This window comes from Agelaius tricolor, unplaced genomic scaffold (genome assembly GCF_023055355.1).
Source record: "Agelaius tricolor isolate 1412-34295 unplaced genomic scaffold, bAgeTri1.0.p SCAF_15, whole genome shotgun sequence".
In the NCBI taxonomy this organism is placed as follows: domain Eukaryota; kingdom Metazoa; phylum Chordata; class Aves; order Passeriformes; family Icteridae; genus Agelaius; species Agelaius tricolor.
This window is the reverse complement of record NW_027269275.1, coordinates 10,620,153-10,634,882: the sequence shown is the minus strand read 5'-3', so window position 1 is coordinate 10,634,882 and position 14,730 is coordinate 10,620,153. Positions and strand designations below refer to the sequence as shown.

Sequence of the window (14,730 nt, the reverse complement as noted above, 5' to 3'; positions counted from 1 at the left end):
CCCTGATTTTTGTGCTGTAAGTGGGGCTCAGTCACAGGTATTTCTGTGCCCTTCTAAAACAGTGACCTCAGAGAAAATAAGCAGAGAGGTGTAACAATAAATATGAAGGTTAGAATTAAGGGTAGGATTTTATGAATCATTTATACAATGGTCACCATTTCTTTTTACCCAGCAAGACTGCTTAGATAAGGGAATATTATTTGGCACTAGCTCCAGTGTTATTTGTGATAATGAACACAAACCCCATCTGTAATGACAACATGATGTTTCTTTCTGTAGAATTTCTTTCCTACATTTGAATCAAACATTGATGAAAGCTCTGCTGCCAGCAGCTGTTCAGAGACAATTTAATTCCAGCTGTGATAATTCACCGTGTCAGACATTGGCTGTTATATGTTGATACAACAGTTCTCCAGATTTGCATTTTTATCAAAAGGAACAAATGTTTTGAACATTTCAGTACAGATGGCATTTAACCATGCACACAGGTTTTTTGTTTCATTTTTTTTTTCTTTTTAATATATGTGTAAGATATAAATATTTGAAAAGTTAATAACTTCTAAAAATGTGATTGGTAAGATAAATCTCACAAATGTTATACCATCTTTTGGTCATAACACCACCTTTCTGCAGTCCCAAATTGCATACTATTCAGGCTCTTTTTACAGACTGAATAGCCCAGTGATTTGGATTTAAGGCTACTTCACTAAGGGGCTTGCTTTCTTCTTAGACTTAGATTACATCTATTTTATTCTCAGTCTTATGTCTGTTATATGTTTGTTTTTTTTTTGTTGTTGTTTTTTTTTTAAGATACATACATATTTGGATAAGTTACACACTCAGAATTAAATTCAGATTTAAAAATGTTAAGGTATTCATCAATGTACTCTCCCATTTGTAGCTATAAGTATTAAGCTATAAGTATTAAGATGAATGCTACCTTTCTAAGTAAATGAATGTATTATTATCTAGCTGTGTTATATATTTCTGCAGCTGTCCTGGAATTATTCTGTTAGATGGGGAAAAAAGATCCAGTTCTTATAATAACTAATATCTCATAAATATGTCAAGTAACGAGAGGTTCAAATGTACCATAATAATACTGATTTCACTGAACCCTTTTGCTTGAACAAGGAATAAAAATATGATTAAGTGCTACTGTTCGTATTAAAGCGTGAACCTTACTTTGCAATTACTGCATTACAATGTATTTAATTATAGTGGTTTTGCATTAACATGAATGTAGCTTTCTCAGTATTATTTTGGGCCTGAGCACTGCTGAGCTAGAATCCCATTTTATTTCTGTAAATAATGCCTTAAGAGTGTAATCTTAGAGCACATTCAGGCTTAGAAGCCACACATTTGCTTTATGTTTTCTGTCTCTATGTCATGATTACTACGACTCATTTTAAAGCACCTTAAATATTTATTGAAATAATATTTCAAGTGTTAATTACAGTGGTAATGAAAACAGCCAAATGCCACATATCAAGAATGAGTGTTTATCCGTATTGTTAATGTGATATGTTAGATTTCATTAAGCAGTAATGGGGTAGCAAATGAGTCACAAATTACAGTTGCATCTGTTACTAGACCACATTAGTGCCAAAATAACTGCAAATGCAGCCATAGGGTTATGTTCATTAGCCAACCACTTCTCCTGGCCAATCCATCCTTTGTGTTTGTGAACCACGGGGTCCTTGAGAAGAAAAATTCACACCTTTTGTAATACAGCAATGGGGAAGTCAAACATCTCCCTAATCCAGGCCCAGCCTTCCCATCCAGAATGGAGTTACAGCCTTGCAGTTGGAGGAGATGGGCACAGTCTCAGCAGACTCTGATGGTGCTGCAGACTGCAGCAATCTGGGACCCCATCATTTCTGGTGTGAGACCAATAATGACAGCTGACAGGTTCTATATGCAAGCAAAGGTTTTCCTTGTGTTTCAGTTTCCGTCTTCTCTCAAGCGGTTATTAATTTATATCATCATTAACAGTTTGAAGGATGACAATTTGCAGCAGTTAATGAGATCTTTCACTGAACTTATCATTTTTAAATTAACTGGCATTAAGTCACTCTTTCAAACAATGTAATTAATACATAAAACAATTCTCCCTTCCACCCCAACCTGAATCCTGAACTAATGCAAACAAACAAATCCCAGAGCAGCCTTGCATGTCCAGAACAAGACAAGAGTGCCTATTTTAGGACTGCCAACTGCCCAATTTGATCAAGGCAGTCCTGATTTGGGTACATTTAAAATGGCCTAATTTCAAGCACTGCATTTCTATTATTAAGTACCAGTGGACCTGAAATAATACATGAAAGTTCATTTAACTCTCAAAAAATTTGAATAAGCGTAGCTCATTTGTTTCCCAAATAAAAGTCAGCAACGTTGAAGCCAGATACAGACTCTGAATAAAGATTATCTTTGACAGACACATGCACACGAACAAACATGCACAAACCCTGAAGATAACTGGCAGTAAATGTTTTGCTCAAGGCATCTTAACAGGTGTTTAGTTATAACAAACCTACTGTTCAAACAAAGCTGGCTTGCTTCAGAAGGCACTGGAAGCTGCTGTAATCACCCTCACGCTTTCATACATCTCTCCTCCAAATTGCAACCTGTGTTTAAAAGGCTTCACTGTATTTTGGGAATGGAAAAGAAGTAAAGAATGGTCATATTTCATGTTAGTGGATAAAAGCAAACAAAAGATGTGAAATGGGCAGTGCTGAATTCCTGTTGTGTGTGTGCTACGAAATTGTCGGTGTTTTATGAAGCGTGAGAGTAATGTAAGCTGTTTGTGCTATTTTACTAACATATCAATAAAGGGGCAGTTTGTTATTCAGCCAAATCCAATGTAGCTGATATTCGGACTAACAACAGACAGATGTTGCTAATTAAGTACACATTAAAAAACTGTTAATACTGATACTCCACTTAAGCCATATGATAATGAGACTTAAATCTTTAATCAGAATGATCCGCAGACCCATTCAGCATATGAAACTTTAAAATTTTATTGGTTATTATAGAATTTGCTTTTGAAAAAAAACTAAGATTTGGACTTCAGGTGTGGAGGTGATTGCTGAGCCCTGTGTGCCCTAACCCTGTTTGCCTTGTCCTGTCCTTTTCCAGCAGACGTTCCATACGCCGAGCCTTGGGGACGAGGAGTTTGAAATCCCACCCATTACCCCCCCGCCCGAGTCAGATCCCTCACTGGGCATGGCAGATATACTGCTCCCCTTTCAGGGCCTTGGGGACCAGCTGCCTGCACAAGGAAATGAATTTACGCCTCAGTTTCCCCCCCAGAGCTTGGATCTTCCCTCTATCACAATATCCCGGAATCTCGTGGAGCAGGACGGGGTCATCCACAGCAATGGATTGCATATGGTAGGTCTGGTTCTTTGTGTGTTCCCATTGCCTAATGATGTCTGTCACATGTAGATCTGGGCCATCTCTCAGTTTTCACTGACCCCTCAGAAGATCTGTGTGTTTTCTTGGGTGCCTGGCCAAGGTTTTGCCAGTGTTCTGTGTCATGTTACAGGCGTGTTCTGGATGAATGATGACACGTGTTGTTACACAGCAAACAATGATTGGCTATTTCTCAGCTCCCTAAGGCAGTTGCCAAATGGTTAAGGGTTAAATACTGGTGGTTTCAGCAACATAAACACATTTGTTAATGTACAATGCTATGCTATACTGTTTGTGAGCAGATCTCTTGTGAAGAAGCGGTCAGGCTTTACGAACATAGAATTTTCATTTTTGGAATGGACTTGGAAGCCCATATCCATTGGCATCATGTGCATCCCAAGTGCTCCTAAAGTTCAAAAATGTGTTATACAGTTGGCACTGGCATCAAGAATTGAAAGACCATAGTGTTGGCCAGGGTGAACTACAACATTTAGAATTAATTGCTTGTCTGTATTTGAAGTGTAGGACCCACATCTGACATCCTTCAGGATATTTTGAGAGTGCAGTATTGAGAGTTGTTCAGAAGGAGAGCCAGATACAGTATGGCAGCAGGAAAAAAGCATTGTGTTTCCCTGTATCCTGTATATTCCATGGGCTAAATCTTTATAAAAGGGAATTAATTTTTTTACACTCATAATAGAAGTGACAGGGATGTATTTCCTTGACAACACTCAGACATATAGGGCCCTAAAAGGCTTTGTTGTGTCCATTGCTCTTGCTGGCCATAGAGGCTGAGGCAGGGTGGTCTTCTCTTCCTGGGCTGTGTCTGAGCCCTCGAGAGCAGGGAGGCATGAACTGGGTGTGCAAGGGCTGAGTGATGGGGACTGTGAGGCTAATTCCAGAGTTAATTAGAACAAGCAGGGCCGTGTGGAGTTTCCTCCAGAACCCATACCCACTGCAGGGCTGCAGTCTCCAGGGGAGGTGCATGGGGCAGTTCCCACCTTGTTGCAGTGTTTCCCTGTGGGCTCAGGGGATCTCCCAGGGTGGGTTTCTGAGAGCTTTGTGCAGTAACATCCACACTGCCAGCCATGAGACACAGCTGTGAGCCAGTTTATCCTACTCAGCATTTTAAACTCAGTGCTTACAATTGGAATTAGTTTCTGTGTTGCATATTGAAGAGCGAGTGAATGTTTAGCTTGAAAAGATATTTTACATCAACTGTATTTTTTTTTGATTAGCTCTTTTATATAGGACCTTTTGCTGAACTTGACATAGTGAAAATACATATTTACTGCTGGACTGTAATAAAGGTTGTGTTGTTATGTTGTGATTTCTTTTTTTATTATTCTGGCAAGTGAAAATTAATTAAAGATTTACAAACCAACAGGCAGTAAATATTTCTCTGTAATTCTACAGGCTGCTGACTTCATTGCAAATTTCAATATTTCTTTGGAGGTCATGAAGAGTAGCTAGCACTAATGCAGAGTGAAACATAAGCTGCTCATTACTTAGGAGATACAGAATTCAGTCATTCTGTGGGTCCAAAACAGGCACTGCCTAAAACAGGCCTTGAGGGATGTGGTATTTGTTTTAGATCTCATTTTGCACTGTACATGTTGGGTAACTTCTGAAGGAAGATCAGATTAATAAAACCTGAGAGTTAGGAATGTTGTGCCTGGAAACAAAAATAATGGAGTGTGTGTGCACTGAATACAATGAAACTTGGTCAGAAAATGTTGTGGGCTGGGTTGGTGTTCTGTGTCCCTGTATCCCCTCAATGTTATCGAGTGGTTTGTAACCTGACCCAGTTTTGCCCTTTAATTTTGCAACCTTTCACTGAATGTGATTCTTCCATGAGTAAATGCCGTCAACTTGACACTTCCAACCAGAAGAGGCCTCTAGATTATGTATTTCTTTGCTCAGCTCTTCTGGTGCTGAATGGGAGGCTTCACATCTTTGCCTTTTCCCTCGACTGTGCAATGTAGAAATTAATGGCACAGTTTCCATTGGCTGCTTTGGTAAGATTTGTTCCCATACAGGTCAGTGAAAAGAGGTAGAGAAGCTCCTGCCTTCTTACCCCAGCTTTCCAGTGGCATTTTTTAGGGTGATTTCCAATTCAAAGCTATGGATTTGGAAACTTGTGTGCTACAGTTTTGTGGCAGAGAATTGATGAGGAATTGTGTGATTTGATATGGAGGAGCCACATAGGGAGGTTTGTATGTCAGACAGTCCCCACAACTGCTTGATTTGTTTCATGCTGTGAGATGGAGTGGCCCCTGCCATTGTGTTCTACTCAGTAGACTTTTTCTCTTCTGCTCATAAATGCTAGGTAGCTTTGGGAAGTTTAAAAATATTAACAGAGGGTCCTTACATAGCTTTCCCCTGAACTCACATAGCTCTCTTCAGCAGTCAAATTTTCCAGCAGTTAATCTGTATTTCAAAAATAAAAAAATGAAAACATTATATCATATTTTACGTAGAAAATGTGCACTTTATTAAACTGGTAAATATTTATTAATAATATTAGAATTCATCCTTAAATTAGACATTTCATGAATTACCTTGCCTTGGAGCTATAAAAACTTTATTGCAGCAATAAAAAAATGTAAAGGAGGCATTTTGACTATGAAATTTCATTTCATGGTCAATTGAATTTACTATATCTGAAAGAACTAAAGATGGGGTTGTAAAATAATTATGATGTTCGTACACACTTACAGAACAATGTTCTTATCCAGTGATACTGGGATAGTCTTATTTAAATGCTGTATTAATGGTGTACTGCTAATCACTAAAGCTTCTTGGGCTGAATACAAACTTAAATAATTTTAATATTAACTGCATTGAGTTTATTGCTTATCTCGTGAAGCATTAGAGGGCTTTACTGTAAGCAATATTTTATTTAGGTAAATGTAGTCCTACCCTGTTGCAAAGCCTGCTAGAAGAATTTCACCTTGAGAAATGTCATGAGATTTTAAATCACAAATGTTGAAAAAATAAAATGGGCTTGGACAGAATTATGATTAATACTGTGTGTCTTTGGCTTTTTTCTATGTACTACCTGACATGTTCACCTATAAACTTGAATGCAGAATTGCCAGAGGCATGGTTAAAAATAGGTTATGTCAAGGTTTTCCTATGTCTCCCTCAGGGTATGGAGTTGGCTAGGTACCACATAATGCTTCTGCAAGTATCTCACATATTACTCACAGGAAGACACACATTTGGAAAACAGAAAAGGGAAAGAAAAAAGGTTTAACATATTCTTTATGTACTATTATATTGAAAATAGTATTTATGATGGAAGAAAAATATCTATAAATTTATTCTCAGCATAATTGTGACCTAGCAATTACTAAAGATTGTATTGGTGAGTTAACCATTGTTTATGCTATTATGATATATGTACTATGGAAGGAGTGACAATTTATCACAATGCTGATTAACTTCATTATTACTGGCAACAAACACAACACATTTATCTTTACAGCATTTTTTACCATTTAAAAACAGTCAACAGCAACAAAAAGAGGAGATAAAACGGAGGCAGTTTGATTAATTTTAATATTTTAATAACATGCAAATAAAATTCTGATGTTCAAAAAGGAGTTACTGAAAAATGGAGTGTTGATGTACATTTGACTTCAAAGAATGCCGGATTTACATGATGCAAATATTATCCCTATAAATACTTGAATATAAATAAGCAGAAATCAACAGCAATAGCCTGATTAAAAATCAACCCCCAATATTTTATATTAATGCTCTGTTTTCTGTTGAGCTGCCCATAAAAAATTATTTTAATCTGCAAACTGTGGCAATTCTATAAAACTACAAGTTTTGCTCCTGAGGGTTCCTTTTTTTAACACCTCTCTCTAATCTGCCCAGCCTGCTGAGTAGCATTGACATCAGTAGTACATCAATTTCAGAAAGTGGATTATTTTTACTAGACAGCTATTGTGACATATTGGGTCAGTCATAAATGAAAGATATTCATGCAAGCATGCAATACTTGTAATGAAGTCTCACTCTGACCTTCTGTATGATTGATTCTGTAATTTAGTTTTCTCAGGCAGTGCCTGAAATGAAATGAAATCATGTTGAACAAGTTTTGAATACCCACAGTGCACCAGGAGAAGAAAAATCTGCAGCCCCAGAGGCTTGAGAGAGAGCAGCTGAACGATTTATCTCCATGCTATTATAGCCTTTGCCAGCATTCAACATTTCTTTTTTTTTTTTTTTTTTTTCTTATTTGGCTTAAGTACTTAATTCTGCAGGTAGCTGTAAATGGGAAAATAAAATGCTGTTCAGATTTAAAATGACAGGACAGGAGTATGTGCAGGGGACTGATAAAATATCTTGAATAGAACTGACCTTTCATGTAGCTGAAAGTTACTGGGGGATTCATCCTCATAATTACCATATAGATTATTTTTATTTCTTTCCTGCAATGAAACATTTCAGAGAGCAGTAGTGCTGATTGAATGAAAATTGAACTTGTTAACATTCTTTTCAGCTTAGCCTGTTGTACATAACAGAAGGTTAGCTTTGATGAATTTCAAAATTCTCTTTCTGATATCTAAGAAACAGACAGTAAAATAATTGTCTTTTTCCAGTCTGATTTTTTCTTTTATTCAAAAATGTACAATTGTTGGAAAAACAGACTGATAGTTTTATATATATTGCTCACTACATTACTTATGCTGTTAGAGAAAATGTGTTTCTATTTGATGAAGATTTGAGCCTGTTTATATTTTATAATTGTTGCAGTGCTGCCAGTGCAGTCAGGATTCTGCACAGATAAGGCTAATTCGTAGTGGAATATGCTCATCTTTAATTATATTACTCCTTAGGAGTAGCACTGTGCTCAAATCAAAGACACAATTTTGACTATTGCTTTTATTTGAAGAAGAGACTTATAAAATAAACATCTCAAGAATGTGGCTTTAAAGAAATGAGGTGCTAATTTGAGCTTATTCAAGGCTGCATACAATAGAAATATTATTAATGTTTCAGAACAGTGGTGCCTTTTACTTACAGCTCAAAATCTTTTTTAGTAGTTTAAATTCCCAAATTACTAATGAACTTTAAGTGAATAGATTAACATAAGATTGGAAAACTAAAAGCTAAAAATGTTGCTTTGAAATTGGCAAAATATAGTTATTTCACTACGCACCTGACTGGGTGCCTCTCATTTATAGGTCTCATTTTCCTTTACAAAGAAACTTATTTCTACATCTCTCTTTTAATACCCAGTCAGTAATCTCCTATCTGGAGAGAATGGAGTAGGTTTTCAATTAATAAAATGTTATAACAACATTGTTTAATGTGTTGCAGATGAAACAGTTATTTCATGGGTCATTAATGTGTTTAACGCCTGGAATGGTTTATTAAAACAAGCCCTTGTTATTGTTATGGATGTGTTTATTGTCATCTGTGATGCAAAATGTACAACAAATTTCACAAGTTTCTGGGTATTAGTTTACAGAAGTAGCAATTACTCTTACTAGAAAAAGAGGTTCTCATCTATTTTTTCTTGGATTTCTGTGCTGAGTTGCTGAGCTCGGGCTTTAAATCAGCAGTGTTGGTCTGGCTTGTATTGGCCTTTCCCAGCAGAAATGGCAGCTGTTTTGCAGAATTTGTGATACCAGGAAAAATTAATCTCAAGCAACCCTGAATTAAAGGATGCTTGGGCGGCTCTGAGCAGTGACATTTGGCCATGTACAGAACAAGAGGGATGCTCTGGAAATTGAGACCTTTAGGACTCAGTTGGCAGCTCTGGTGGCTGCTCCCAGCTGGGCCGGGACACAGCTCAGGGCTGGGCGCTTTGTGGATGAACTTCCAAGTCTTTTCAGAGTAGTTCCTTTTTGTTTGGTGTGGCATTGAATATTTTATTCTACACCTGAAGAGGTAGCTGGGTGTTTTGCAGTTACCTTCCAGAGCACCTGGGTGCCCAGCAGCAGGGCCCCGGGGGCTGGTGGGTGACAGGCCCTGGAGTGCCCTGGTGCCCTGGAGGCAGCAGAGGCTCTGGCACAGGGCCGTGCTGAGGCTTTGGCCTGATGGTGCTGGCCTGCTAAACAATAGTGTGAAGATTTTAATATCCTCAGTGACATTGTAATTCTCAGTGTGGATAATGTAGAGTCATTTTTCTGAGATACACTCTCTTCTCATTGACCAATGAATGGGTCCCCTGTTAATGAGAGGGAAATGTCTTCTGTTGTTCTTAAAAATAGGCCACTCATAGTAACTGCTAGGGCGGACCTGTCCATAGGAAACAAAGTGGCAGCAGTTGCCAAAGACTGAATAGAAGACATTAAACTAAAAAATAATAAAATTGAAACAGGTAGGTTAATGCCTGTTGAGGTCATGAGGGAGTCCTGCATGAAGGAAGAGAAGCACAGTAACATTGGAACAGTCTGGGAAAAGACACTGTAACTATTTTATAATAATAGTACCTAAATCAAGATCCATCAGCTCCAGAAAATATTGTGAGGTGCCATATGAATCTGGGGGAAAGGATATAGCTCACTGGGAATGCTTTTAGGAATTGGAGCAGAAGCTGAGTGTCTGGTGTTTTTAAGAACTGAGCTCAGAAGGAACTCAGATGTACATGGCTGTGGACACCAACTGAGCTTGAAGCCCAGGCCATGGCTGTAAGCAGTTCTGCCTCCTGAGTTTAAACTCTCAAATCAGGTGCTGTTTCCATAAGCCAGCTGAATGAGGCAGATGCTGCAGCTGGTCTGGGTGTGCTGTATGTGGCCAAAGGCTTCATTGGGTCCAGCCACCCTCCCTCTTGGGTAATTTGAAAACTTTGAAGTTCCTGCTATTCTCTGCTGTTGCCACTCATGTTCCCCCCTGGATAGCTTACCCAATACTCAGCTTCCGCTTCAAGTTTGCAAGTGTTGAAGAAATGTCTCTTTAGAGAGTTAATTACTCTGTGTTGTCAGGTAGCTGGAAGAAAAACATGCCTGGGTCTGGTAATACAAAACATAATGAGACCTACTTTTCTGATTTACTTTAGAAACCAACAAGTGAACAAAGAAACCTTATAGAAAAGAAAAATCCCCCCAAACATGAAGAAAACATATTCCTGAACATAGCTACCAACACTTGTAGCAATTTTTAAACATAAAAATGCCATGTAACCCCTGAGTCTGTCCCTCTGCAATTCCTTGCACAATTCTTGTTACCTTTGATAATGTTTGTTAGTTGTCATGCTCCCTCACACTCTCTCCCCCACGTTCCTTACTGCATAATAAGGACCTTTGAAGTCTGCCTTTGATTTGGGAGCTGAAGCACCTGAGTTGTGGAGGTTGTAACAAAACTGCTAACAGTGTTTATCTGACGTTCTGGGACTTAATTTCAACTATCCAGGATTTGTTTGCAATGTGTCGTCACTGTTTGCACACAGCAGACCTAAGCTTGTACTGCTAATTTGGAGAGAAGCTCCTCATGCCAAGAGACTGATCAGATCAGAGCCCAGATCTGTGATCTGAGTCACACATGTATTGTGATCATGCTGTTGGGTGCCTTGTCCAAGAGGAGTGTGATTCAATATGCTTTGAAGTATGGTAGAAGCTTGGGAGGAAGAGAGTGGGGAGTCTGTTTTAAAATGCCACTACAAAATGGTGTAAAAATTAAATCATAAAGAAGTTGTGAATTGGGTGGTGCTAAAACAGCAGCAGCAGCTGCTCTGGGTGGGTGGGGTTTGTGACCAGCCTGTCCTTGTCTGCAAGAGCAGAAGGGCTTGATAGCAAATGAGGCAACCAAGAAGTGTGACCTCTCTGGCCTGGGTTGGGGATCAGGTGAGGAATCTGCAGGCTCACAGGAAAGTAACTGGGTAAGAACAGAGTTCCCAAAGAGAAAACACTCCAGGGTAGGGTGGTGGGGCCTCTCCAGTAAGAATCTGAATAAAGAATGGTAAGAATTTCAGAGACAAGTCCTTGGTTTGGTGGTTGTGTGATTGTGACCTTGCTGTGAGCTTTGTGTGTTTCCTCACCACAGAACACAGGGTTTTGGTGCAGACTCACAGCTGAGCATGCTGTCAATGACTGGGTCCAGCAGCACCACCTTGCAGAGGCAGTGAGTCCTGGGAGCTGCAGTGGTGTTGCTCTGGCAGGTTCCTGGGTGTAAGGCCTGTCCCTGGCACCTTCCTGTTTGGAACCACACCTCTGGGTGATGCTGCCCTGCCTGGTGTCAGTGTGTGCCTAAGCCCTGAGTGTGCTTCCACAGCAGAGACCTTCACTTGTGCTTTGCTGGTCTCACATTGCACCTCCCACCCCTGTCAGTGGTGCAAGGAAAGCATTAATGACATTTGCAGTGTGTGCCTTAAACAAGTTCTGGATGGTGAAAATTGTTGCAGGAAACATCCCAGGTGCCTATGCACAAACCAAAAAGGGGCAAAATTTCAGGCCTGGGGTAGGCAGGAAGAAAACTGATACTTTGCATTGCCAGGGTCCATTATCTATGCAGTATATGCAGTAGATTATGAAGTATGTTATATAACAAGTCTGTGTAAGTGCAAGAAGTGGTAGCACAAATGAGTGACTTGATTTTGAGAATAACTATCTTGTATGACCGCCACAGTAGCCCCTGATGACCCCCAAAATAAGTTGCTCAGTTTTAAGGAATAAATCAGTGGGCCCTCAAGTTCTTTTCATGTTTCTTCTATGGTTTATGTGTGAGCAGAAGAGAGTAGAGGGACTGGATGGGCACACCGACCAAAAAATGGCATGTTCTGCATGTTTTTCAGGCAATAAAATGTATATGAACCTCTTGTCACTAACCCATCTCTTAGATCCAGATGAAAACATTTTTTTTAAATGAATTGACATGTACTGTTTCTTGTACACTTTTTTTGAGAATCAAATTAGGTGACTTTACTTTTCTACAGAGATATGAAGTGGAACATGGGAGTTTTTTCACTGCCAGAGAAAAGAAGCTGCTGCTTGTAGGATCTCCTGATAACTGCAGTTTGACAGCTCTATTAGTGATGATGGTGTGTGTGCAGGGGAGAGGAAGGACACTTCTTCAGTGGTGGCAGTACCAAGTGCAACTGTTTTGTATTCTATTAAGTAAGGATTTAATCTCTGACAGAGAAAAGCATCCTGTTAGTTTGATTTGTTTTGATTGGCAGTGAAGTCCAATCCTGAAAAAATTTAGATTAATGGATTCTTTTATCTATGCTTTACTTGTGGAGAAAAAGAATATTGAGGATTTCTTCTAGAGATATGCTGACATGACTAAAAGTAAAGGGAGTAATTTACAGTCAGGGACAACTGAGGATTTCACTCTTTACATTGCAGTGCATTTGCTTCAACTTAAATACATCCTTTAAAATATTGCATCAGCTTATGTTACATTGACAGTGATGAATTCCTCAGGCAATAGAATATATAATAGTTTAAGTCAACTTCTGAAACCAGGGCACAGTGAACATAGCCATAAATGTTGGATTTTGCTTAGTTATTCCCTAGTTATTTTGGTTGGCAGATTTCTCAATTCCCTTAAACCATCTCACGCAGTGTGGGGTGAGATCCCAGCCCTACCTCCTCCTGTGGGCACTCCCATGGGGCATTTTCATCAGTCCTCACTGACCAGAGTCTCACTGGAGGTATTGCATATTGAAATGATGGAAGGCTGTAGACATTGATTTTAATCAAGACTTCAGTATTGCTCAAAAATGTTCTGAAAAGTAATTTCCTAGTTATATTTTTAAATGTCTTGTTGAATGTTCCCAGAGATTAAAATTATATCAGGGTAGGAATTCAGGATAGAATTACTATATGGAAATGATTCTTAAAATGCAGGGTAAGTAAGTGGAAATTAGGACATCTCTCAATGTAATGGCTGGATGCATTTATCTGTCAAAATAAATACTAATTCTATTACAAGCTATACTAAGTACTGGATGCTTAATGAGTTGCTAACAGAAGAGCAAACTATCTTTAATTAATATAATTTTTTCACTTAGTACTACATGGTACTTTGAAAACCACCTTTGATAAAACTGTATAAATTAAAGCATGGGAATTTACACATTCCTTTCTTTTTCTTTTCTTTTTTTTAAATCTCCTTACTCCATTATTTGCTTTCCAGTGTCTGTTGATGCATTGATATTTCACATAGTTTTGAGAAGTTGTTCTTTTACAAATCAATGTAAAATAAGCTGTATATTTGTCATAGGCTGTGAGATGTGTCCTTTAGCAATAGGACTAAATATGACTTTTATGGCATGACTGTCTAAAGTGAATAGAATTGTTGAGAGTAGGACAGTTTGATGGACAGATATCTTTATGGTTCCTTTGATGAGGCCTTCTATGAACCAAGTGCTGAATGTCTTTACAATGTGTGCAACAGGGTGGTGACAGCTGTGTAAGAGATTTTGCCTACGCAGTCACCATACAGCTGTTTTGAGAAGGGGAAAACATTTTGGATTATATTTTGGTTTTTTTTAAATCCAGGTATATAATTAGAATCATAGAAGGGTAAAAATTATTTGGGTTGGAAGGGACCTTAAAGATCATCTCGTTCCAACTCTCCTGCTGTGGGCAGGAGACCTTCCACCAGACCAGGTGCTCAGGGCCCCATCCTGCCTGGCCTTGAGCATCTCTGTGCAAGGCTTCATCACCCTCACATTACAGAATTGCTCCCTAACACCTTCTCCAAACCCCCTTGCTCTCCATTTAGAGCCCTTCCCCTTGCCCTGTCACTGGAGAGCCCAGAGAGGTGCCCAGTGTTGCCCTCAATAAATGTCTCTGTACCTGAGGGGTTTGTAGCACTCATGTAGGATGACACCAGATTGATCTGAGTCAAAGCCATTTCAGCCTGCAGAGGAATTAGACAAGTTATTTCTCTTTTGGTTTGGTTCCCCACATCATGTCCTTGTCTGATTATCAGGCTGAGTAAAGCAGGGGTTGAGCTTTGCCTGACTTGCTTTAAGATCACCAGGCTTTGCCTAACTTCAATCTAAGGCTGTAAAGCAGATCAGGTCCATCAAAACTTGATACTGTCTGCTTGAGGAGTTCATGAATTTTTGTCAGAACTAATCTCTTGGTTTTGCTTAATGTTACAAAAATCTTGAATGTTTTTAATACTCGTGTATCACATTTACTTTGGGTAAAGTTTATGCAGAAGGTCTTGTGATATTCTCTAAAATTCTCCCTGTATTCTCAGTGGGTTATTTTTGGATATGTGAGCTTTTCAGTTTTCATGCAGTAATGTAATTAGGATGTCATGTGGGTGCTTCAGTGCACTTGTATTTCCATGTGTGCTTCTGATATAGGATGATTTTCATTGTTAAACATTTCTTTG

The 14,730-nt window shown here is 38.9% G+C and overlaps 1 protein-coding gene across 2 annotated transcripts in view; it reads left to right on the top strand.

The window, feature by feature from the left end:
- Positions 1-14,730, top strand: part of TOX3 (TOX high mobility group box family member 3) — a 74,413-nt gene that overhangs the window by 49,946 nt on the left and 9,737 nt on the right. The window contains exon 3 of one of the 2 annotated variants that reach the window (XM_071440391.1): positions 3,145-3,396. In XM_071440391.1, the coding sequence (XP_071296492.1) occupies positions 3,145-3,396 (252 nt within the window). Of the gene's footprint in view, positions 1-3,141; positions 3,397-14,730 lie in introns of both variants that reach the window. The other variant, XM_071440390.1, reaches the window with a different exon arrangement.